Here is a 27,403-nt window from a genome sequence, read left to right as displayed (position 1 = left end):
TAGTGAAGCTCAATCCAAGTGAATTTAAGCTCTCTCTTCTTGCATGTCCCAGCTAGACTCATATGAGGTCCCTTTTTCACAGCTGAGTGTCTTTACTGAAATCCCATTAAACCTCCTACATTGAAATAGTATTACAGCTTGAATCCAGCATTTAGAAGTTAGCTTTTATAAAGCTGGGCTTTAGGTCTGCAATCATAGAATTGCTGTCCTGGTGGTGAGATAGGTTGCACAGAAAAACACCTCACTGGACTTTAGCCTCATTGTTTTAGAGATTAGAATGCATATAGTGAGTTAAATAGAAAACAACATAAAGAGAAGAATATGACTTCATCGTCTAAGGATATCTGAGGCTCTCCAGTTGAAAATGTGTTTTACTCTAGACACTGAGCAGTCTTGCTGAATTGTTCTATGTTGCTGGGTACCTTTGTGAAGTTTGATTTCCTGATCTGTTTTCCTAATCTTTGAGAACTGACAAAACAAAGAACTGAAGCTGTCTTCCATATACACAGCTCCTACTGAAACTGACTGGAAGTGTGGCTTAGATGTAAGATGTGAAATACAATGCTAAGTAGCCTGTAAAATCACATTTTGGGATGTTTCTAGGTGGGCATCCAAATCAAATGGATGCTAAATGACAGGCTGTGGTTTTGAAGTGTTTTATTGTGTTTCATAAACAGAGATGACAGAATAGAAATTAAGAGAAGTCTTTCTGTCCAGTTAGAACACTTGTTCAGGAGTGCTTGCAGGGGAATTCTTTGGATGAGGTTAAATATAAATATATAGTGATGACCCATTGAGGAGGGGTTTTTTAAAAAAAAATTAACATTAGATTTCATACCAAATGGGGGATGAATTGAGATCATACATAATTCTGCTATTTATTACCTGTTGGATGCCTAACCCATCTTTTAATTCTTTTCAGTTGTTATATGCTATATTTGCACGTAAGTGTGCACACACACGCACCCACACAGATTAATACTTTTGCACAACATGTTTGATACACTGCTGGAAATATTTTGATAGGTTGTAGCTGAATCTGTGAGTTGAGAAACTGAAATGTCTGTTCGGTGTTGTATATTTTGTTGCTTGTGCATTTCTGTGCAAATGTACTGAACAGGCTTTTGTATCTGGGATATACATTTCTGATTGACTTAAGAAGGGGGTGTAACTCCTTCTCTTTCTGCTTTATCTCTCTTTTGTTTCCCTCTTTAAAGAAAAAGAAGGAAAGGGGAAATGTGAAGGGAGGCCTACAATTTCTTGTGGGACAGGTGTTGAAAGGAAGAGGAAAGGAGAATCATCATGCAAGCAGGTCCTTGATTTTTTAGGTAACGAAGTAGTCTCTTTCTGTGGTAATATTACATGGCAAACCTATGGCAGCAGTCAGACAGTAAGACTTGATGTATTTTTATGCTAGCAAATGTAGGCATGAGTTACCTTCCTTTCTAAAACAAATTTTTCATAGTTTACCTTTGCTAGTTTGTGTGTGGTTGTAAGAAAAGAGGAGGTCAGTTTGGTAGGTGGTTAAAATTCTTAGGTTGAGGAGAAAGGATGAGGCTTGAAACAGAAGACAAATTGACTTTCCGGTATTGGTGTGCAATGTCTAGAATGAAGTGTTATGTGGCCTTTTTAGTTTAAGGCCAGACGTGAGAAAATCCTCAGATGTTTTCAGGCTTGGAGGCATGTTTGGTGCTCAGAGATGGTATAACCTCCATTAAACTTAAGAGTACAAAAGTGAGAGAAAAGTGACTGAATTAAACCTTGGAAGAAAGTGCTACTGAAGGGTAAAAGGTGTTAAGAGCAATGTTTACAATTTAAGAAGTATAATTAGGAAGATTCAAAATTGCAGAGGATTTGCTTGGTGTTTCAACACAGGAACGATGTTACTTGAAGTCGTAAATGAAAGGTAAGCCTTTGATTGGGTTAGAATAAGGTGATTCATAATCTTTACAGAAGCATCTTCAGCAGAGTGAGAAAGGAGCATCAGATCTAAGAAAAAAATTGCAGTTGTTATAGGTTGTATACCTAAGCAAGAAAAGAATATAAGAACATGGAAAGAAGCCATTTTAAACTTAATATTTTAATCTTTACTGTTTGACACCTGGTTTATGTTCTCTGATTCTTAAAATTTCAAAGGGATTTCCCCTAGTTATTTTCTGTAATGTGAAAGAGTACTTATCAATCAACAACTGCAAAAACTGCTTTTGATATCATTAGCATGTCTGAAGAAATGGAAAGTGGACATTGTGTTAGTACAGGAAGAGTTCAGAGAAATTATGAAGTCATAGCACAAGTATGAAACTCACAAAAAATATTTTTATTATTATTTTTTATTATTATGGGAAAAATGTTTTCATTTCTTAAAAAGTTCGTGTCTTTTTTTTAAACTAGTGCATGATGATGCTTAAAAGAACTGCTCTTTAATAAACATGGTCTCGTATTTATCATTTTGTGAGAAGAAATGTATTCACAAGTATGTACTACATGAAATAGAAATTTGAGGTGGAACGGGCACACTGTGTGCCTGAATTACAAATGTGTGTTATATACCTGAATGAGCACAGGAAAGTCCTATGTAGTAAAACCAGTATTTATTTAGCAGTAGCTGCTAAGAATTTTATTGTAGTAAAATGATTGGTGGTTGTCAGGAACTTAGTACTGATCAGAAAGGAAAGGAAAGAATAGGGCAATTAGCAAGCTATGACCAGCTTGCGTTTTGAGTCTCAGGTTCTGAGACTAACAAAATGTAATTCTCGGTGAAGATTGTTTCATCTTCTTTCGTATTTTCTCTTACTTTTAACACTGTCCTTCCCAGTTACAACCTCCTTTAACCTAGTGATTATGTAAAGTACTCTTGGACTCTCAAAACATTTGTAGATTAAAACATTTTGACAGTTGAAGAAAAAAAAAAAGAATTAATTACAAACAAAGCGCGTTTACATTGCAATAGTAGTAAAATGTCCCCTTCTTAGGGACCTGCAAACACAAAAAAAACCCAAACCAGCTAATGATTTTATTTTCTTTTAACCTTTTCTTGCATCTTGTTTTAGCTCTGTAAGCTGATCAGAAATGCCTCGAGAGCTGTTCCTGTTCTTCAAACATGTCAGTTTGGCTATGCTATAAGTGCACATTACTTATGGCACAGTGATGGTGACCAAGAATCTCTAGAGCAGCTTAACTCCATTCGTTTCCTCATATCTGTGGCTCCTTCCTCCAGCTCCTCAAATCCCTTCAAAAAGAAAACAGCCTTACTTAATATTTCTTAGTTCTCAGGAATCTTTCCAATGCTTTCATTGAAGCAACAGATTAGATCGGTATGGTAGGACTTGCATGAAAAATAATAGCAGACTAGAAGCTATATTGAAAGTTTTTTTGGCCTGTTACATCAAACTGTACAATGTCACTCCAAATAAATAGACATTAGATTTTGTTCACTTCTGCAATGTCTTTACTCACCTTTCTCCCTTTTTCTACCATCAGTGTTATCTTATGTATGCCTGTTAGAATAAGCTTAGTAGCTTTATATAGGAGCCAAAGAAAGCAAACTAAACTTTTCGTTTTGATAGATGTTTATTTAGAAGGCATTTATTCATGACAGTACAGTCTTGAAGGTGATACTTTCAGCCAGATTTCCGTATCTTCATCAGTAAGATAGTTCTTCAGCTGAAATACACATTCTGTTATATGACTTGATATAGTACATAAACATTACCTGAGATTTAAGAACAGGTGAAGTGATGGTTGGGGTCTATATCATTTAAAGCCTGATTTCAGCACTTAAGGAAAGGCAAAGCACTGACTATTTTTGTCAGCTGAACATACTAAACAGAAGTACTTCCTAGTAAGAGAGAAACACGAGTCTCAGAATACACTCCATTTTATTCAGAGATAATTAGGAAACCCAAAGTCAGCTATGAAAACTTGTCTCTTACTACGGTCATGAGATAGATAAGGCTGAGACATGAGTTTGGAAGGACCAGCATACTGGCTCCATGTCAGATCAGATAAGCTCAAGAAGAGGAAACTTCCAATACAAGCATTCACACCAACGGAGCTGCAGCAACACACAGATAAACTTTGCAACACCAGGCCTCTGTCAGCACAGAGGAATGCTTCATAGATTTTTACTCTTAATCCCTCAGTTCTGATTATTTCCTGGTAAGACATTATTTTTTAGAAGGCTGCAGTAGTGGCTTTGTGTTAGAAATCCTGTTCAGTGTGATTCCTGACAGAAGTTTGGAACACCAGTAACAGATTGGGAAGCCTATCTGAACTATCTCAGTGAAACTGTACAGGCATTATGACACAAATACAAATTCTGGAGATGAGAATTCTCAGACACCACGAGGGTGTTCTTGCATTTTTTCTAAAATGCAGTACAATGAGTTTTCACGTACGTTTCTTAACAGCTATATGTTCAAGCTCTCTGGACAGACTTACTAGGGCTGAAGTTCCCATGTGTCTCATAGCTCAGTCGTGCAGCACCATGGCTGGGTAGTTTGCCTGGGCTGGAAGTCGGCGCGTGTAGCAACATAGTGGTGTGCTGCATCGGGACCATGGATGGCGGCTGAGAGCCAGGACCTCATGCTCTAGCACTGGGAACTAGGGACGGTATTCAGACATGGATAGTTCAGCACCACTGGGATTCAACCCAGATGCTGGTCATCAACGAACAGAAGTGTTTTATTGACCTTAGACTAATCTGGTCTTCTATTGAGATCAGGTGATGTTCAGCTCACAGTATGCAGTGAATTCACCAATGTTATTATTTTATTTGTTGATATGACTGTTTTCCAAAACACTGGTCTGTAAAAGAATTTTGTAGTGTAGAACTGCAGGATTAATTAAGTTTAAACTTACTGGAATATGGTTGTGCATCTTTTCATTCTGGGGATGTTGGTCTTGAGAGCTGTCACTTCTTCCAAAATAGAATAAACTGTAGGTATTTGTTGCCAATCATCTTTTACTGTATTACACAGAGGGAAGTGTCCTGATAGCTTACACATAAGAAGTGTGTGTAAGTATCCTCTGTGAAAATAACATAATCAGTCAGCATCCCTGAGACTGCGCTGCTAGGCTTCAGATATTTCAACAAGAGCAAGTCATTCATTCACTCATGCTTTATTCTGGTCATACCCAGGCGTTCAAAAGGCCAGGCTGTCTCATTTCAAACAAGACCGAAAAGTAACATTGTGTCTCTTGCTGGTGTTCCTTTTCCATTGAGCATCTTCAAGCAAACTACAGTCTTCAGCTGTGCGAGCTAGTACAAGACAGCTGTAAAGCAGCAACATGAGATTGTGCTTTCATGTTTGCAGAGCACAACTGTTAATCAGAAACAACTTGAGTCTGGACTTCGCTAGTTATCTGTAGTAAATTCTGAACTACTTCTTAAAAATATGCTGCTTACAGATTTATTGGAATCTGCCTGGGGTTCACAAACAAAGCTGAAAAAAGTTGTCCCCAAATAGTATGGGACCTCCATTCAATGTGCAGAGTTTAGGGAGCAGTTGCATATATTGAATAATTAGGAAGCTTCAATTCATCCCTTTCACATCTGCACACATCTTTTCTGCTTTCTACTTACAGTTGTGTCAAGGTGCCAAGAAATTGATAGAAGACTTCAGCCTTCTGTTTGTGTATGGGTGGAGGTGCTGGGCATGTATGGAGGTGCTGGGCTTTAAGGTGTAGAGAATTCATATTCATTTTCTCAAACACACTTTCCTAAGGTAAAGATCACAGTTTCAGAGCAGCTACAGGCCACTTTCACTCTGAGGCACACCCTTCTTCATACATTCAGACAGTTCCTAAATGTTCTTAACTGTTGTTATTACAGCAACCCTGCCCAACAAAAGCACGAATAGGAGAGGTTCAATTTGGAAAATTTTTCATCTATAGCCACTGATACACCTTTATATACTATAACCACCTTACTCTCTACTCCACTGTTTGAAAGTTCCTTCTGTATCTTAAGATCATAGGCTCAGTGCTAGGAGAGAACCAAAACTGATCAGCTTCCTTGGAGGTGAGTCACTGGTTAATAGTTCCCATAAAGACCACTGGAATTTTCTGTGAAAGCACCTTCTCCTGAAAATTGTTCCCTGGGCTTTGGTTGTTTTTAAGTTGAATTCTTCTGGTCTCTTTTCTTCTTGTCCTCCACTGAGTCCTATCTCGTAGCAGATTATTTTGTAGTAAGAGAAGCAAATTTCAGGACAGGTAAATGGAAGCACTTTTTTGTTTGTTTTCTAAATCAACACACAATACCTTTTTTATAGGGTGAGTTAATTATTCTGTGGCAACCATTGTTCAGCAGAGGTAGAATGCAATGTCTTTGCCTGAAGCAGGAAGTCAGCAAAGTTCTTTGTTCAAATACAATGAGCATATGAGTTGCCAGTTAGGGATCTGAAACTTTTTTACGAACTGTAGCATGTTGTTATTCTTTTTGTGACCAAGAATTACAAGTAAATTGATCAGACTGATGATACAAAACTAGAAAAGAGTGAACTGGGCAAGGGCCATTAAACTTGCTTTAAAAAAGTCTGTAGTTTGAAAGTGCACCAGGCTTGTTGGGTTAGGGAGACTTTCCAGTTACATTAGGCAGAACACCTTTTACCATTGAGACCTCTCTGTTGGACGTGATTGCATGTAGTGAAATCAGCGAGCTTTGCTCATCTGCGGGTCTCTGGCCATGGATAAACCCAAAACATTAGTACATATGAATTAGTTTAATTTTAAAATTGTTTTTTTAAACCAATTTTTTAAATGGTGCAAAAATATAATAAAGGCCAATAGAGTGTATTTTAATACCATGTGTTTCCTAAACAAAGGAAATTTCAGACGTGTTTCTACATTGGCACCAGTTCCTGGATGCTTTAAGTATAGACTACTGAACCTGATTAACATGATCATAAACCTTTCTCAGAATAACTATGGTTTGTATCCAAAACTTCTATTATATCATACTTTTGGAATATTTGGATTCATTCTGAGTCAATAGTTGAACTAGTTGAATGGCAGTGTTAGGACTATGAAGCATTCTAGCTTCAAAATTGTATTTGAAGCAAATAATATACAGTTATATAGTTTAACAGTTTTCTCTCTGATCTAATTTGCTTTGTTTGTTTCATTGAAATTGGCCCTGTTACTTCAGTGATTACTTTATAATGGAGATTTCATCTGGGATGTTTCATTTCCAAGGGCAAGGAATGGAATCCTGCTCAAAATCATTGAACTAGGACTGTTTATAAAAATGACAGATCCTCTTGGGTGATTTCCAAAACACTTAATTTCCTCTGTCCCAGGCTGCAAATGATGGTTTCTGCTTCTGGATGGGTTTATTTCCTGAAAGCGTCATTAGTTATTGTTTTGCTTTTCTAAAAAATGTCTTGTGTAGCCTGTAATAAATTATTATTTTTTTTTTAATTATGAGTGATTTGTACTTAAAATGAAATAGAAGTATACCTACTTGCATAAAATCTTAAAGCATATTGGATGTCTCTTTCCAGTCAAATGTGCAGTTTTATTTAATAGAACTGAAAGTAGTTTCAGGTAGCCAAGATATTTTGTTAACAAATTCTAACAAGTTGGTTACATGCTGGTTAGCAGAGAATTCCAGGAGAGGGATGTACTTGTCATCATGCCGTCACTGTATATAATCCAAGGAATTTAACATTGACTTCATCAAAACCTGTTAAATGGTTTGAATATTTTGTGAAGAGAGTTGTGGTTCTGGAATTTGCATACCTAATTTTCGATTGTTTACTATGAGCTATTGTTCTGGAATTTACTGAAATGCTTCTTGGTATCTAAGAAAGCTATAGTGATAACTGTGTTGCTAGCAAGTAGCTGGAGAAAATATACTACTGTTCCTTGCATTGCCAGGTGATCTTGGGACTAAGGGGAGTTACTGTTTGGAGGAAGAGGAAGGACAGGACCCAGAGAGAATAAGTGAAAATTAATGGATCCCTCTGTTTTACTAGTGTGTCTTCTTTCTACAGTATGCTGTATGGACTGTGTTTGCAAATGTGAAAGTCTTGTTTTCTTACAGCCTAAGCTTCTTACACAATGACAGATTTCAAAGAAATATATTTTGAAATGAACATGACTGTCTATTGTCTCTGTAAGTGAACAAATTTATAAAACTATAGAATTTTTACTTTGTTCTGTAAAAATAAAATTAAGTCGGCAGCAGTCTGGCAAATCCATGTAATTCAATCATAAATATTCTTTTACTGAAACTTGCACACTTTTTTCATTTTTCTCCTTGTTTCCAAGAACATCTATGCAGAGGTGATGATTTTTTGATGCTAGAGTGTCAGGTAAAAGTGGACATTGTTATGTAAATTGAAGTTGATAAAGATTGGACATTATCTTTTTGTACCAGAGAGTTGGTTCATTCAATTCCTGAGGCTGAAACAGTTCCCTCTTACACTACTTTTGACAATGACTGTTTATATAACTTTGTTACAGTATACTTTGCTGAAGCTTTCTAAAACTACACAATTTGTTATAATTGTTTTTTCCCTCCTTTCCTCTTATCTTTTCTCTTTTCTGTACAGGTGATTTCTATTCACTCCTTTCCAAGCTGCTAGGAGAAAGGGAAGATGTTGTACATGTGCATAAGCATAACCCTACAGAAAAGGCAGAATCAGATCTTGTAGCTGAGATTGCTAATGTAGTCCAAAAGAAGGATCTTGCCAGAGAGATCACAAATCATGATGAGAGGGACAATACTATTCTTGTCAGAGACAGAATTCACAAATTTCACAGACTAGAGTCTACCTTGAGGCCACCAGAGAACAGACATTTCTCTTTACAACAGTCTAAACATGGTGAGGGAAGCTGGGAAAAAGAACATACAGGAGGTGGGTTAGGGGTTAATTTTATACAATGAAATGCAATGTAAGAGCTGTGATCCACATTAGCAAAATCTGAAGGGAATATCAATTGATGTGTAGGAGTATTTTATGTGACGGTTTTCCTAATTATGGAAATGTTTTCCCTCTTATTTTAGAAGTGTTTCAGCGGGGTTTTTTCCCTCTCCATGTGTGAAGAAAGAATGTATACCAATGGTACAATACCGGTACTTTTCGGAACACAGAGCATTTTTTCTACTCTGAAGACTTTTACTTAATGATTCGATATCAATTATGCTAAAACAAGGTTAAGGCAGGGTATGGTAGTCATGGGAAGTGAAGAATTTTCTTAATACAAATAACTTATCAACACATTTTATGAGTTTTCTGATTACCTTGGTTTGTCAGATACAGAATTTTATAAAATTCATTGCAGTAATTCTATTGCACATTTTCTCTCTCGTTCAGAAAGAGTGGTATTTAATCCTGAAAAATTTTTGAGAAGTAAAATTTTCCACATATTTATTTCAAATTGGGCTTGGATATCCAAACGTTATTGAAGAGGCTGTTTTATTATGCAAAGATTATAATTCATTCCCTTCAGGTTTCTATGACAGCAGAAACCATGAAAGTATCGTGTTTGTTTTACTTGCATTTTAGTCTCTGTGATATTTATTGTGCTTAGTCTTACTTGCTAATGTGGAAAGCTAGATAATGCAGCATGTGACGAGTATCTCATAAAAGAAACTGGTATGTATGCATGAAAGTCATCTGTATGCATAAGCTGTAGCAGCACATGCTTGCTTTTATGTTGCAGCCAGCCAGCTTGATGTTTCTGAGTATTGTTGTACACAAGTATACATCGTTCATTATCCATTTGATTTTTATTTCAGTTCAAAATGTTAACATGTATTGTCTCTGCTTATGTAAGTTTCTGTTACAGTATTCAAATTCAGTGTAATTCTAGGTTTGTATTTAACAGAAAACCAAAGATGAGGTCTTTCCAATGTTAGGTTATGCCAGTCAGTTAAATGAGAGCCTGTCTAGTTGGTCAATTAGGGGCAAAAACCAGGTGGTATGTTACTGTGTGCCTGACATAACTGTAAATAAATCATAAATACTTCCATAAGTGACACTGGAATTAAATGCTTGGAAGAGTGATGTCTGTAGCATTTCTGGAAAAGCAGTTTGTACTGTTCAGACTAATAGCATGTGGTGTGTAAGGGAAAAAAAGAAATTTCCTTTCTGTTTTAACTGATCCAGAAGAGGGAGTGTCAGTGAACTGAATAAATGGCTTAGCTGGCACGCCATATGGCATGAATTCTAACTACAGAAAGCATTTGCTCGGCTACTTTAGTAGCTGTATATTCATTCTGGGGGAAGTTGTTGGTGGAGGACTAATTAATAAACGGACTTTCAAATGATGCAATTTTGAGTTACAGCAAAAAGGAAAACGGAAATTATCTTAATTAGAATTGATTTTATTTTTATATTTTTTTGTGCTTGAGATAAGTCTTAACTACAGAAGTTCTGAACTGCAGAAGCTATTAGCGCCATCTTTCGGCAAAAGAACACGTTTATAGCAATAAAATCCTTAAGCACATGTTTAGTTTCCGTTTTGGGAAGTATTTATGTATTAGAAGAAAAAAACTTTCCATAACAGGATTTTCCTCTTCAGAGGAAGGAGAGGAAGAAAAACTGTTTTAACTTATCTTGATTTAATAAAAAAAATTGCACCCTTCATAAAATTATTTGCTGTATTACTTTTAAAAAAATTCAGTGTTTCTTATGACAAGACTCTGGTTGCTTTTAAATTAACTGTTATTAAATAATTTATTATTTTTAAAATTTATTTTTAATTATTTTTATTACATTTAATTTTATAAAAAATTATATTAATTTATCTCTATAATATAACTTTATATTAATTTAATAGATTAATAAAATGAATTATATTAATTTAATTAATTTAATATAACTGTATTAAGAAACTGTTCTTAAATAAATTAATTAATAAATTAAATTAACTTTCATTTAACTGTTTAGAAGTTACTGGAGTTAAAATAGATTAGTATTTTGTCTTGCAAATATTCCAATTTTAAACATGTAACCGGCCTGAAATAGCAAGTGACCGATATGTGAAGTAACATTGTTATAAATAACTTTATGCTATTACTCTTACTGCTGTTACCTTACTTCCCTGAGACTGGTCACTAATTAGTCTGGTTGTTCAACGTCACTGCAACCAGTACAATTATACCTCCTAATAAAGGCAAACAGTCTAATTTTCCAATTTTTAAAACTCTTATGCTGTGCTTACTTATATCTGTCAAGATTTAAATGACTACATCCCTCTGATGGCAGGGAGTAAATGCAACATGACTAGAATTTGTAATGTTAAAAGCAGGAGCTTCCAGGGGTTTCTGGACAGTAAATTGCAGTTTTGCCGATAAATAGGGATTTATTCTTTTACTTGTAGAGAGATCAGAAGCTGATTTGCATGTTCAAAATCTGTGTAATTCTTTATGGTTTCATTGATGAAAAGAGCTACTCTATACTGCATGGTAAATCTGGTATTTAGTTTAGAAATCTCATTTACAACAAAACTGGTGATTATATAATTTAAAAGTAGTTTTAAAATATTTTAATGGGGAAAAGTAATTTTCTTTGGTTTCGTGTGTAACTTTTCCATGGACCACTTAGTTTTGTAGGAAAATAATACTAAGTCTTAGATAAATGAAATCTAAATTTATTAAGTATGGTTTGAGTAAAAAAAAGGTAGTTGCCTTAAGATGAGTCTGTGTCAAAAGACTTTCAGTATGGGACTTGCAAAAGGAAAAGAAAAGATAACAATAATAAATCACCTCTGGAAAAGTGTGAGTTTATCTAAGGGTTGTGTGGAAGTTGGAGTTCATGTGTTTAGAGTGTATTTCACTGTACATTCATTTTATTGTTTTGATCTATCAGAAATCTTTTCGTTCTTTAAGTGTAAGCATAAACATCTTGTATAGTACATGCCTTTTGAGAGACTGAATTTTACAGAGGCCAAAATTTAGGCTTTCTGTGTTTAGCCTTCTGATTTTTCTAGCATTGTTGGAAAAGGGTCAGAGGCTAAGAGACACTGTAACATTGAACATACACAAGTTTTCTGCAAGTTAACTTACACTGACATGGGATGAGCAAGTGAGGAAATAGACACTGGATTTCTGTCCTTTTATGCCTTTCAAAATCTGAACGTCCATGAAAATAATCTGGTACTGCACCTGCTGTGACCAGAATTTGCACTGCAAAGAATTTCTTGCTTCAGAAGTTTCTGATTACTGTCTTGGATTCACTGCAGTTGCTGATTGTCTTAGGTCTGTCTTAGGTTTGTGTTAGCCTGAAGAGTTTCCCTGTCACCTACTCTAGCAATGTTATCTAGAACTACAAAGGTAAAATACCTCCTAATCTGTGGAAGGTTTTCAGCACTGGGTTTTCCTTCCCCCTGTGTAGATTGTAGAGAATGGTTTTCTCTCCACCCCATCCTTGCTGTTACTCTCAGACTATATCTCTTCCAAGTGAAATCGGGGGGGGGGGGGGGGGCGGGGGGCGGGGAATGGGGGATATGCTTATCAGATCAGCTAGATTGCACAGGTGACCTGAAGATTTTGGACATTGTTTTCCATTTCATTTTTCCTTTCATTAGAAGATCACTTCCAGCTGAACCCTCTCAGACTTCTTGGGTGCTGTGTCTTAAGGTCTGTGAACTGCCTTGTTTCAGAGCATTGATGCTCTGGCACTCTGTGAATGGGGATCTGTGTTTCACCTGCCTAGATGGTAGCGCAGTGACCAGTGTTCAGGATCAACAGCAAAACATGCAGGCTTTGGGTGAACTGAAAGTTGTGAAGTAGAGCATGATGCTGTCAAACACATTGAACACTAGTGAAACAGCTCCAGTTTCACGTAACTGCAAAGAAATTGCTTTCTATTCACCTTCAGTTTGTCTATACTTACCTACATACAAAGTCTACATATTAGAAATACCTGAGTTATGCCAAACAAATTAATTTCTGAAAGGAAGGAGTGATGGCTTTTCTAATATGCAGAAGGCATTTTAGGATTTGGTTGCGGGTTTTTTTCTTTTATCAGAGTTACTGACATTTGCCTTGCCATTACTTTTTTATTTTGGGGAATATTGTTCAGTTGTCTTTTAGTACTGCCAGAGCAGCCCAGACTAACCTCTTCCAAATAGCATTTAAGCAGTTTGTGAGGAATTAATCCTAGCAGCCAACACTCTGCAACTTTTCCAAACTGTGTACTGTTGTGCCTTTAATCAGTGCAAGTCTGTTAGTACATAAAACAAAGAAGATTGAAGTAAACATCTTTTTATATTTTTAATTTTAATCTGTAAGTTGAAACTAAATTTGTCTCCCTTGAGGAGTTTTATGATTTAAGACAAACACAAGAAGCATCTCACTTCTTAGCCATGTTTCACTTGCTAAGTCCTGTGCTGTTGATTTAGTGTGAAAATCAGACTTGTGTTATTAAAAAACTATCCAGTATTTATTCTTTAAAACAGTGTATTACAGCATAAACAATGACAGATATTCTACCCTTCTTCATCTCTTTCATCAGATTTAGACATCTATTTCCCATTCATGCTGATAATATTTGGATTAAGATACGGACACGAACACTATCCAGAACTAACGCATATGTTGGGAGTAAGAAACGTCATAGGCAAACGTCACAGAATTAGTTTTATTTGCTTCTCATTGCTTTTTTCTTCCTTCCCTGTGTCTTTTTTTCTTAGTGTTAAAAGCTTTTTTGAAAAAAAGTCATGAATCAACCACTTCTGATATGTAGTTGGTTTAGTGATTCATAGTCTTACTTACGCATTTTTTAATAAAATACTGACAGGTTAATATTTAAATTTGCCTGCTGATTTTGGATAGTAGTTGTATATTTCTGTAATCTTTTAATGTAGAAAGTATTCAGAGAGCTCCTAAAACTTCTAGAGTACCTGTATCCTTATAAAATGGAGTAAAGAATGGAGTCAAAGGCAATTTTGAAGTTTCTGTCATCCTAGATGTAGCAGGATGCCAGTGCTTGTGCATGCTTTACTGTAATAAAACTGTGCTTGGAATTAATTGCAATGCATTAATGGAAATACTGCATGTAAGAAAATGTCCATATAATTCCCAACAGTACCAAATGCCAGTTAACCATGGGTTTTTTTATAAATATGCTACATGAATGTCTGTCTTTTGTTTATTTGTTTCTTTGTTCAGATTTCCACATAGAAGAGGCTGTGGAGTGGCCTGGGTTAGACCTCAAACTAGGCCAGGTTTCTGGGCTGGCTCTGGACCCTGAACATAACCTAGTGATCTTCCACAGAGGTGATCATGTCTGGGATGAAAAGTAAGTAGATACTCTGCCCAGTGCCATGTTTGGAAGGTCAAATTGTTGTGTGCTGTTTGCGTGTCTTCTCAAGAAAAGACAAGACAGATTACAGTTCCTTTTCCATTTAAAACTCAGTTCTTTGGCTGAAAGTGCCTTTGGGAGATGCAGAATGGAAGTGGTGACTGACAGTTCAAGACGATGGGGTTACTGGGTCTTCAGATGGTCAGAATGTGTCTCCAGAGAAAAAGGACATAGTACATTAGGTCCTTAAACTTCATGACCATGTTAGTATAATAGTCACTGAAATTAGTTATCCCTGCTTCTCCATGTTTTTAGCAAGACTGATTAGCTTGGGAGAATCATGTTTTAGTGTGGCGTATTACTATTAGCAGTTTGATTTAAGACATGCAAATATAGCTCTAGTGTATCTTCATTCTTTTTTGGTTTTATGTCCACTGAACAAAGTTGGATTGTTACAAGGTATTCCCTCAAAACAGGCTTTGTTCTACTCATTTGGTAAAATTTACTACACTTAGTGTCACTCAAAACAAACAAAAAAAAAGTCCAAACTTTATAATGGCCATTTTTCTAGTGTTTGTAAAGTAATATACTCAAAGTTACATTATTTTAAGAACAGAACATTCCAAATAAAGTATAGTGCCTTTATTTATACGGTGTCCTTATGTCCTTGAGCTTTAAAATAGTATGGCTGTTTAAAAGGACACTTCGGGAAAAAGATCCATGAAATTGTAACAGAACACTGGGAGGAAATAGTATTAGCCTGTAACAGAATATGATGTAGTACCCTTTTTAAATGTGCTTTTTTTTTCACTTCTAAGCATCGGTTTTCCGATGAACAGTAAAAATAACTGAACAGTATTTTTTTCCCAGCTCCAGGTAGATTCATTTTAAGACAACATAGCTTCTGAAAATTACAGGGGGCAGCTTTCTCAAACTTGTAATAACAAATTATTCTTATAATACCGTTTTATGAAGGAAAGTAAGTTCTTTGGGTTTTTAGTGAAATAACATAATCCAGCAGATAAGGCAATCATTTATACCGCATGCATTGTATCAGTGATCTCTCCAGCTCAAGTGTACATAGTACAGGCTATAAAATTTGAAAGGATGATGCATGCTGCGATTTGCATTACTCGAGCTTCAAGTAAAAGCTGATGTTGATTTGGGTTTTTTCATCCTACGCATAAACATAAGTGCTATTCTTTGTGTCATTGAAGAAACAATTGAAAAAAATATTCAGAAATAGGCTGGCAGTTGTATTCATTTCTTACTTCTGATGTATATTTCTGAGTGTCTGACAACTGAGGTATATACACAACCCAGGGCACAAAACTGGAGTTTGAGGCCAAGAAGTATTTGGAGAGCCTACAGATTTTAAACAAAAGAAAACAAAAAAAAATTAACGTTCCCTAAAATAGCAAGCAAGCATAATGACTCAACCATGTTCAGAGAGATACTGAACTTCAGCTTTCTTATTGTGTGGGTCCAAAAGGTTGGAGCTGTTGTCTGGGGTCTGGAAATCCACATACTTACCATCTGTGCTGGGTAACACTGCAGGTTCACCTAACTCAGCCCTGTCCTTGACAGCAGCCATTGTTCATATTCTGAGTGTTTCTAGCCTGTGCTTATCAGACTTCCCAGAAAAATGCTTTATGTTATGTTTAGTATTAGTAGTGCTAATCTGCAGATATCAGTCCTGTGTGAGGATATTGCCCTATCTGCCATCATCGGGAATTGAAGTTGGACCAGAGTAAAACTGCCTGGCCTTGTAAATATTATCAGAACATTTCCGTCCCAGATACGTAACCAAGATGTAAGATGAGCTGCTGTTAACTGAACCTGGTTATGGGCCTTCCGTAAAGATAACCATGTATTAAATCCTTATTCATTTCAGAGGGGTTTTGTTCACAAGTTTTGTGATTTTTTTTCTTCTTCTTGTGGAGCATGGTTAATCAATGTATAGGAAAGCTGGTATTGGTAGGAACCCTTAAATAGGATAGGCTAAAATGGTTATAGACTATTGCAACTTTAAAACAATATATTTGGAAAACATACCTGTGGTTAAGCTGTTGTTCCATGCCTCGTGGCACAGAGAAGCATCACACAAAAGTGTGCTCAGCCAGTCAGCCTTCCTTTTTTATCTTTGGGTACCTCATGAGCATACAAAATAGCCTTGGGGACCCTTTCATGAGTTGTGCTGAAGAGAAAGAAGTGTATGTGTTCTCATTTTTCAGTAAAAAGGAATAAAAAATGAGTATTTGAAAGGAGTTTATCATGACTGTTGTATGGGGAAGGGATAAGAAATTATCAAACTTGTAAGTTGATGTTTATCATTAGCTGCAAATACACAATATATTGTATATTGAGTATAATATTTCTTACCAAATCATAAACGTGATGAATCAGTCAAGCCTGGACACCCAGAATTTATTTTCTCTTGTTTCATTGCTTCAACAGCACAGTATAGAAACAAACTAAATAAATACAATATGTGTTGTTAGGCCACGGACAAATGTTTCCAATGCATTAATAATATAAGAAGTAGAAGCTGGATCCCCAGGCAGCTAAATACAGCTGGGTGAATGGTCTGTGCTGTTTTATCTGGCAGCTTCAGTCTGCTTTAGAACACAACAGCAGTTATGCAAGCCCTGTAATAAAGTAGCAGCTTTTCAGTGGCTGTAGCATTCCTTCTGTGCATGATTTAAAAACACAAGAGAAAAAATTCCTTTTAAATAAGTCAGGCTTGTCTCCTCGGTTTCAGAACTGTCTTTGCTATATGCAGCATGTGCTGTTCAGAATGAAAAAAACTGGAACTATTCAGCTGGCTAAGGAATGAATCAGTTGACAGTTTACATTTTGTGATGTAAAATGTATACTATTCATGCAATTTATAAAAGACATAATAAAGAATATAAACTGTATTCTTGTTACTGCATTCTTAACAAGCTAGGCAGGTTAATTCAGGCTGAGCACGGTACCACAGTTGTGGTGGATATTGATCGAGAATAGAACTCAGGGTTATGCCTTCAGGGGTTATGAGATCAGGTGGTCTGTCTAAATTTAATATGTAGCCCACCAGAAGGATGTTACCTTTAGAAATAAATTCTTTGTATTAGTGTAAAGTGGCCAGCTGAGAAGTAGAAAAATAGCTGTGGAATCACACCGGGGTTTGAAATTAGCAATAATGACATGCAGCATATTTTGGTTGTCCTTTGATATCAAACTGCAGAACTTATTACAAAACCATGCTGCAAAGCAATATGACATATAATAGTAAGATATTAATTTATTTTGGCTGCTTGATTTTGGTCTTGCTTCTTTTAAGCTAGCAATAGTCAGCATTGTTTGTGTCTTCATTTATCAGTTGAAACAAAGGAACATTGGCTGCCTGGGAAATTGGTCTCAAACACTGGGAAGGGAAGAGTGACTGATTCTGTAGCATGCCAGTCTTATTCCTAGAAAAGGAAATTTGACAGGGAGAAGATGCATGGAAGATCAGTGCCATAAACTCATTTCAAAGTTCACTAGGCTTTCTTTGCATAAAATACCATATAATCTCTTATTTACGCTGAAAGCACTCCGTTCCCAGAAGAACCAGGTAGTTGCTAGCAGGGAATACTTCAAAGTCTGGACAGCGCTGTTACTAAGAACCAAAATCATAAGGAAAGCCAGTCATGTTTTAAGGTTTCTTTCTAGTTAGTGAGATCTCCAGAGATACAACCTTGTTTTCTGTGGATTTTTTTGTACAATACCTATTCTGTTGTATGTTCAGCTGTGCTGATCAGTAACAACGTTAGTAACATCAGCTCAGTCTGTCCAGTGTGGGTTCTTCAGTTGTGGTCATCCATACCTAGAGGAAGTCCTCTAGAAGTATTAGCCTCCTTTTTAAATAAAACTGTTTAAAGCCAAGAGAACTTGTCACAGAAGATTGCTGCCAGTAATGGTAAAGAATAAAACCACACCTGCTGAACCATGGCTAAACAAGAAGATACACATCAGCGGGCCATTCTCTGTCGGTACTGTTTACCCTGTCTCCCTATAGCACCACAGCACAGTTTTAGAAGGGGTCAGTATAGAGTTTTAGTAACTATCACCTTGTGCTTAACTATTTGTAGTGAAAACTATTTACTGATTATATGACAAATCAAATAAATAGTCACAGGTAGTTACCATACACAGCAGTAGTATCTAAATATTTTTTAATTATAGCCTATGCAGAAACTTAAACACATCCTGTCACACAGATTTTTCTGGCTATATATGAAGCCAGTACTGCTTTTCCACATTGAAAATTCTAGACATATAAATGTTTAATGTTATGAAGAGGTCATGCTGCTAGGGCTGTGCAATATGAAGTTTTAATAGCTTTATTCATAGCCTTCTCTGTGTCTACAGAGTATATTCTTGTTTACAAAGTAGCATCAATCATAGCTGTGTTTCTCTTAGGATTAACAAATGGATTTAAAAATACAAGGTGGGAGTGGGGGAGTATGTCTTATGTTCACGCTTTTTTCATCCACAGTCAAATACCATTTTCTAAATTTGTTCAAAAAATTTTACACTAATTACGTTCACTAAATGCTGAACGTATATTTCAACAGGTTTGAGTAATATGGCCAACTTCTCTTTACGGGTACAGACAACTATATTTTATGCTTTGTTAAGCATATGATAATTTTATGCCTAGTAATTGTCTTCTGGAATGTTGTTAATGTCTGAAATAATGACATTTTAAAATGTTCTTGATTAATATATTACATGTACCCTGAAAATTGACTGTAGAGTTGTGGGGATAGGAGAAATACACATCGTATCCTATAGTCTCCTGCAAGCACACTCTGAAAAGGATAAGAACCATAAGACCTGAACCTTACAATAGTAAGCTCTAGCAAAACATTGAGTTGTGTTTGAAAAAATCAAAAATGAAAGACACTCAAACACACACACACACACACTGCCTTAGACAGTACAAAGTATAACTTTTTACAGGCAGTTATGCCCTGGTGATTAGGTGTATTTTTACTTGGGCTTCGTTGTTTGATTTTCCATTTCTGATTTGCCATGGCAAAGAAAACAAACAAAAAAAAAAAAAAGAAGAGTATTTTACTTGCTTGCTTGCTTTAGGATTATATTAATTGTTGCTGTGTTCATTTGGTGTTCTTTTAGTTTGGAAGTCTTAACCTCAGTAGGAGATACAGACATCCAACACTGTAACTCCTGCAGTCATATAGTAATGTAATAAGGCTTATTTAAAGAAAAAGAAAAGCTGATAACCCCACACTGGCGTTAAACTACAAAACTCAGCTAAAAGTTGCATGTGTGTTGTTCATCAGGTGAGCGTTCTAATGGTTGCTTTCTACTCCATTATTTTTGTGTAGCTCTTTTGATAGCAAATTTGTTTATCAGCAAAGAGGACTTGGACCAATTGAACAGAACACAATTCTTGTCCTGAATCCAAGTAATGCAAAACTGCTTCATTCCATGGGCAAAAGTCTGTAAGTTATTTTTGCTTTTATTATTTGAACTAACATTTCTGTATATTTTCCTCAAAAAAAACCCAAACCCATTTTCACGTGTTTTATATTACATTGTGTGATTGTAGCTTCTGAGTTTATTTAAATTAATACATAAAGAATAAATACAAAATCAACAACTATTAAAGGTAGTTTGCCATCTTTATTGTCTCTGCTTTCTAGCAATTAGTACAATTTAATCTACCAGCTAGATTAACAGAAATGCCGAGCTCATGAGTGTTGTGTATTGTCCTTAAAGATACCAAATATTAGCCTGAGTGAGATACCAGAGATCAACTGGGTTTCTGAGCTGAGACACACCTGTTAAGAAAATTCTGTCCTGTAAAGCTACTTTTTTCATTAAATACAGCAGGTAGTTATTATCTACAGCATTTGTTGATCTGTAGATAGAAAGTGAAACTTCACATCTCCATCATTCTTCCAAAAAGAAATTTTCAACTTGATTCTTCTACATTTATGCTTGCAGATTTTATTTACCACATGGTCTGAGTATAGATAAAAATGGTAACTACTGGGTCACTGATGTAGCTCTCCATCAGGTATGTTTTTGAAGTTTTAAGACCAGGACCTTAATATTTTGCTAAAAAATGTTTTTATTTTCCTAGAGATTTGACATAAATCATTTATCTAGGCCTGTTAAGATAAACATTAAGAACAGAGTAAGTAAACATAGATAAACATTAAGAACAGAAATTGACCCCTGTTGGCCATCATGGAATGTAGTTGTGTTTAACAATTTGCTACGTGGACATAGTATTCAGAAATAAAAGTATCTGTTTTAAAACAATTATTCTTTTGAAAAGAACAGTTTTTTTCTGTTACATCTTTGCTTCTCAATTCTCCTATATACTTAAGTCCAGAATGTGAAACCAATTCATTTGCTGTAATCACAGGAAATTTATATTTTAGGCAGACATTTCCTAGAATCAACATTATAAAAAACCCAATAATAGGTGTCATAGTCAATATATTAAGATTATGTTTGGTACATAAATTTGTTTTATACACCATATAAGTCTATTTTAATAATAGGTATTTTTCGATAGGCAGTCATCCCTTTTATATTTTACCTTCCATAACTGAAACGTCTTCTCTTTTCCCATTGACTGACAAAAAAGGTTTTCAAACTGGGAGCAGATGACAAAGAACCATTACTGATCTTAGGAGTAGCTTTGCAACCAGGCAGTGACAGAAATCATTTCTGTCAACCAACTGATGTGGCTGTGGATCCGATCACTGGCAGCATTTATGTTTCTGATGGCTACTGTAACAGTCGAATCATTCAGTTCTCTCCAAATGGATTGTACGTGATGCAGTGGGGAGAAGGTACAGGTCAGAGCTCTTGGTACTTTACCCATACTGCTGTTATCATGAACCATGAGATTGCTGATGTTACTATTACTTTTATTTATAAATTTCTATTACTGAAATACCTTCCAGGCCCTAGCTGAAGTTCAGCTTTGTCACTGGATTCCAATTTTCTCTCTTCTGTTCATACAGCTACTTGTAGTAGTTTTCTGTTCACTAAAAATAAAAAATGGGAATTTTTTAGCATGCTTTCAGTACAAGTGTTGGCGTGTCCTGTCATCCAGAAAATGTTCTGACTTTCACAAAAATCTTGGGTTTTTTTCTTAAACATTTGATCAAATTGTGTAAACCTTTACCATTTTCGCAAGATTTATGCCATGATCCCATCTATTTTAAGTTTTATGAATAATTAGATTTCTGCCTGACTCAGATTTATGTATCAGGCATTAAACTATGCCAAATATTATAGGGAAATACCGAATTCATAAGTTCAGGATTTACAAAGTCAATGCAGAAGACTACCACAGTTTACCTACCTAAACAAGTAAAACTGCTAGGAGAAGCAAGCAAGCTGACTTTATTCTTTTGCCAGTGTTACACTGTGTTATGTGACATACTGCTGTTTCTAAATAAAACTGATAGTTTCAGTGTGTACTTTAACACAAACCGGGATATTTTGTATTGCAGAGACTTCTTCAGGCAGAGCCAGACCTGGACAGTTTCATATCCCTCACAGCTTAGCCCTGATCCCTGACTTCAATCAGCTGTGTGTTGCAGACAGGGAAAATGGTCGAATTCAGTGCTTCAGGTTAGAGACTGGGGAGTTCCTAAGAGAGATCAAGCACAAATCATTTGGAAGAGAGTTGTTTGCAGTTTCATACGTTCCAGGTAATCTTTTTTCCTGTTCTTCAGATTTCAAGTAGTTGTTTTGTGCCAGTATGTCACAGTAAACAGTGTTATTTCAAGAATGCTATTGTGTTATCTTAAGCTAGGTATTTATTATCTTGCAAAGTAGAGCTGATGTAATGGAAAATTTTAGAACTATCCTGTTTCCCTAATTGTGGGATGAGAGAAGCTTGCATGTAGTCTCTTTTCTGAGAAACGACTGATTAGACTCCCTAAATGTGATGTCAACAAGTGGATAATTTGTTTACTTCCTAGTGACTGCAGTGTCAGTAATTAGTTAATAGCATTTTAAAGTACTCATTTCAAGCTCCATTGAAGAGAGCAAAATAAAGAGGTTCCAAACTATCAAGAAAAAAAATAGAAGTTTTGGGGTTTATAAAACAAAAAATCTGAAAGCAAACATTTTGAAAAAGTTGTGGTTTTTACTATCACAGTCTGGTTAACAATTACTGTATTGAGTTCTGGGGTTAGATTTTTAGTGCTGATACTAAAGGTAATGTAAATGTCAAGAACTGGACAAGGAATTTTGGCATGTCAGGCTCCTGACTCAGTATTTTATATCAGATTTAATACCAAGGTTCTCTCTCTTGCATCTGACAAGAACATAAGAAATGCTGTACTGGATGAGTTACTTGACACCTATAGCTCTGTCTCTGACAGCGGCAGCAAGAGGCACTCTAAGGAGACTCTGTAAGCCTGGCTGCATTTTCTGGTCTGTTCCTCTCCTGCTCTGTGTGCATCCGCATGCACTTTATTTAAGGGTGTTAGGAGGTAGCTTCTGACTTCTTTGTAGTATCTTTCTATAGACCAGTTGACCATAAGTTTTCCTAATCCCATTTTGAACTGGCTTGTACTGTCTGTCTCCTTAACCTCCTGCAGGTACAGGGTCCAGAAATACATTACCCACTTTATTTTTTTAATTTAAAAAAGTGACATACTTTCATCGAGTGTTTCTTCATCCTAGTATTTTGGGAATTGGTGAATAATAGTTCCACATTCCCCATATCTGCTCCTTCTTAGCCTTCTCCTCCCCAAGGAGAACCCCAGCCCCTTTAGTCTCTCCCCATAAGCCATTAAATTGCTTCAGCCCCTTGATTGTTGTAGTTCTTGCCTTTCTTCTCTAGCATCTTTAACTGTGTTAGGACCCTCTTGAGATGCAGAGTAAAAAAGCACTCAGTACTCAAGATGTGGGCATGCTAGTGGCAGAACTATCCCCTCCATTCCTAATCCTTTTCCTGATGATGCCCAACATTCTGTTGAACTTTTGGCTGTCACTGTACATGGAGCCAAAGATTTCAGAGACCTTCCAGTAATGGCTTGGAGATGTCTCTCCTGAGTTGTAGCTGCCACTTCCAAGCTAAACATCACTTTGGCATGATCTAGATTATTTTTTTGCAGAAACATCGATCTATATTTGTCTTTGCTGAAGCAGTTCTGCCATCTGTCTGAAACTCATTCTTATAAAAAGTCTTTCTGGACTTTCTCAGTATCATCAAGCTTTTGACTACTCTATAGAACTCGGTGCCTTCCTCAGACAGGGAGATTTCACTGTTGGCTCCATTTTTCAGGTCACTGATGAAGACTGTTGAATGAAATTGTTTCTGGCTGTGATCTCTGCAGGGTTCAGGAGTTCATTGCACTACTCAGACTTCTCTATCCTGAAAAATTATAAGCTCTGCCCTTAAGTGCTGCTTTTTGCTTCCTGTTCACTGATGGATCTTTCATTCAGCCCTATGACAACTCACATTCTTTAATAAACTGTGATGCGCAACCTTGTCAAATATTTTCTGAAAATCCAGGCATGTCTACAGAATCTCCTTTACCTGTGTGCTTTTTCTCCTTGTTCAGGAGGAGAGGGCACAATTTCACCTTAAAGAAGCCATACCAACTTGTTTCCAACAGGCCACACTTCCCATGTATTTCTCTTCATTATGGATTCTACCATCTCACTGGGGATGGAAGCCAGAATTGTTGACCTGTAGTTCCCCAGGACTCTTTTGAGCCCTTCTTGTAGGTGGGCATTACTTTGACAGCCTGCAAGTCTTCTGGAGGAGTGGCTGTTTACAGTGCTAGGTTACTCAGCTTGGCGTGAGGTCTGTAATTTCACATTTGAATTCCTTCTGAACTTGGGTGAATGTCTTCCAAACCTGGTGAATTATTAACCTCCAACTTGTCTACCACGTTTAGAGTACCTCCTTCCAGCTGAGCTGGCTCCTCTGACCTCTTTGCTATGAAAAAAATTGAGTGTCAGAATATCTGCAACATAGCCAACAGAAAAAACTGACAAAAACTGAAGATCTCCGAGTCCCCCTTTCGCACCTTTTCCTCTTGTGGTCCCACTGATTCCCTAGCTGACTTTCTGCTGTTGATGCATTTAAAGAACTTTTCATTATTAGATCAAGGCATCCTTAGCAAAGCATTCTTCAGCTTATTTTTCTTAGTGCTTTTTGTTTTCGCATTTAACCAATCTGTAAAATACTGCCTTACTTGTTCTCATTTGGACAAAGTGTGCATCTCTTAAATGCCAAACATTCACCTGTTTTACGTTACTTAACTATCCTATCCTGTTGTGATTTAGGTTCCTATTGAGTTACATTTCTCTCCATCTGTTTCTTTCAGACAGCCTTTTTCATCTAAACCTTTACAGTTCATCTTCACTGCAGTTTGCTATGTGTAGGTTCTTAAAGCATATTTAATGTTGTTGCAGGTGGTCTCCTCTTTGCAGTTAATGGAATGCCTTATCCTGGAGAGACAGAACCAGTGCAAGGATTTGTGATGAACTTCTCCACTGGAGAAATAATTTCTACTTTTATTCCGCTTAGAAAGGTAGAGTATTGCACAGAGTGCCTGGTGCATATAATTAGATATATATGAGAATGTTGGTAACATCCTACTTCTCCAATTTTTGTCAGACTGTTACAGGAAATAAGATGTTTTATAGTGTAAGGTATTCAAAAGGAATTATTTACAATATTAACTTAATAAAGACACTACAGTTTTGGGTCCCAGTTTCTACATGTGGAACACATTTGAAAATTATACTAGCTTCAAGATGATTCCTACCAATAATACCTTCAGTCAGAATAAGCTTACTTTTTTGCCGACAGACAGTTCTTAGAAGCTAATGTAAAAGAGTGAATGACTTGAAATATTCATATATCTGTATGTTACAAATTTGTCAAAAAATAGAGTATATCCCTAAGCAGAAATAATACTCAACTATATAGTTGCATCCCTTCCTTACAGAAGAGTAGTGTGGAAGTTAAGGCTAAATGATTTTCATACCGTATTGTACATAAAAATTATGTTTGTTTAAAAAAAAGTTTCCATAGATTGTATTAGACTAAAGAATGAATGTTAAGATTCCTGTTCCTGGGTAACACATATACTCTGTTATTTGCAGTCCAGTTTAAAATTATATTAAGGGTTACTTTTTTCTGAGTATAGCAAATAGCTGTGTTGCATATAAACTCAGGAAAAATAAATATGTGGGCCTCAAACCAAGATTCATGATAATTTTAGTTTATATTTCACTGGATAAAACTGAATGCAAGAATAGGAATTTAAGTGTTATAAATGCAAAACCTGTTTAGCATGAATACGTCAAATAGTCTCCTTGTTACCCCTGGAGAAGGCAAACATCCAATAGAAATGGAATTTCTCTCCCTTCACTCATGTTAGGCATTCACACCAGCACCTGCTGCATTTTCCACTCTAAGGACTGAATATGACCAATCTCAAGTTCAAGGTTAAGGAGGCCTCGTGGATGTGCCAAGACTTTAGAGTAACCTGTACCTGCTTATCTTCACAGAGCTTTGAGATGCCACATGATGTTGTCGCCTCTGAAGATAAAACAGTATACGTTGGAGATGTTCTTGCAAGAGCAGTGTGGAAGTTTGTGTCCACAGAAAGTATGTTATTTTTGTTCTCAACGTCACAAGTTCACATTTTGTATCCTCGATCAGTACCACTTATCTGGTAGCACTGGCCAGCAACCTGGTAGCTTAATGACAATGATTTAAATACACTACAAGCTCTGCCTGCAGAAGTTGTGTGCTGCTGCTCAGTTTTCATTAAAAGGCCATTCTTTAGCATGGCTACATGCTTTGTCAAACAAAAGTCCTGAAAGCATGAGTTTGTTTGTCACAGGAGGAATCAAAATGCATTTGCCTCATGGTAGATCTATCCCTTGTCATGTCAGTACCTGCTTAAACTAACGTATGACTCTTTAGCATCTTAGTTAATTCTAATGTATCATTTGCTGAGAAATCAACTGCTTCTTTTGAGGTTATCATACAGGAAACCCCCAGGGGCTGAAGTAAAAAGACAAGTCAATTTAAAATTTATATTAATTTCATTGGGAATATTTATCATTAGAAAATGAATCTAGTATAATTTGAAGTCCCATTTCCATGAAGTGGAAACACTTCCTCATTTTAATCTAGTAACCCCCAAGGCAGGCATCTTGGCTTCAGGGAGAGGGACCTGATTATTCAGACATCAATTTAGAAGAATTCAGAAAGAGATTAAATATTTTACATGAATAAAAATATAATCCACTGTTACATTATGTTGGATAAAAAATGTATGAGACAGATGAAGCCTCAGGCTTCAGCGTGTTAGTCATCCCAGTTAGAGTCTGCTGTTATAAATTAACTTCTGACTAAACTAGTTATTCCGTATTTGTCTGTTTATAATTCATGAATTTTCCTTTGGGGCATCTGGTATTAGGTGCTCTAACAGGAGACTGGACTAGATAAATTTTACTTCTCACTGGATATGGATTTTTCTGCATATAGTAACATGAACAAGAACACTCCTAGGCTTTTATTCAAAGAAATATGAGGGGGGGGAAATGGAATTATTGATCACTTACAGATTAGTTAAGGAAAGCCCTTGCATATAATTTTCTCTTTAGCTTTTGCTGCAGTATAAAACTGCAGTAGCTAAGGAGCCCTGATTTAGCCAGCCTTTAATCCGTTGTGATTTTGATTATAATTAACAGGGGTTTTTTTGTGGGACTCCCTGAGCCTTTACACATGCCCGTAAAATCTCTGCGGCATGAGTTAATTATTGCAAACACCCTTCATGAATTAAGTTTTCTTTTTGCCATGGCCTTGTAAGCTTGTAATGGTTTGTATTGACTCTCCTTGTTGAAGTTCAGGTGCTGACGGGATTGTTTACTGTAGGATTGTACTGTACACTTGAGAAAGCTAACAGGAAAATGTCACCAGATGTCTTTCTGAAATGTCAGTTGTCCTGAAGGGTCATTTTGTTTTACAGAAATGGAACATCGGTCAGTTAAAAAGGCTGGTATTGAGGTACAGGAAATAAAAGGTTAGTCCGATTTGTAATGGAAATGAAGGAACCAGTATTTTCACATGGACTAGGACTGCTTCT

The 27,403-nt window shown here is 36.3% G+C and overlaps 1 protein-coding gene across 5 annotated transcripts in view; it reads left to right on the top strand.

Moving 5' to 3' along the window:
- PAM (peptidylglycine alpha-amidating monooxygenase) overlaps window positions 1-27,403 on the top strand; it is a 152,559-nt gene that overhangs the window by 119,782 nt on the left and 5,374 nt on the right. The window contains exons 15-23 of one of the 5 annotated variants that reach the window (XM_056324481.1): window positions 8,556-8,861; window positions 14,123-14,252; window positions 19,634-19,750; window positions 20,256-20,328; window positions 20,908-21,115; window positions 21,785-21,985; window positions 24,711-24,829; window positions 25,815-25,914; window positions 27,287-27,340. In XM_056324481.1, coding sequence (XP_056180456.1) covers window positions 8,556-8,861; window positions 14,123-14,252; window positions 19,634-19,750; window positions 20,256-20,328; window positions 20,908-21,115; window positions 21,785-21,985; window positions 24,711-24,829; window positions 25,815-25,914; window positions 27,287-27,340 — 1,308 coding nt within the window. Of the gene's footprint in view, window positions 1-8,555; window positions 8,862-14,122; window positions 14,253-19,633; window positions 19,751-20,255; window positions 20,329-20,907; window positions 21,122-21,784; window positions 21,986-24,710; window positions 24,830-25,814; window positions 25,915-27,286; window positions 27,341-27,403 lie in introns of all 5 variants that reach the window. The other 4 variants (XM_056324480.1, XM_056324482.1, XM_056324484.1 and 1 more) reach the window with 4 other exon arrangements.

This window comes from Falco biarmicus, chromosome Z (assembly GCF_023638135.1).
Source record: "Falco biarmicus isolate bFalBia1 chromosome Z, bFalBia1.pri, whole genome shotgun sequence".
In the NCBI taxonomy this organism is placed as follows: Eukaryota; Metazoa; Chordata; class Aves; order Falconiformes; family Falconidae; genus Falco; species Falco biarmicus.
This window is presented reverse-complemented; position numbering and strand designations above follow the sequence as displayed.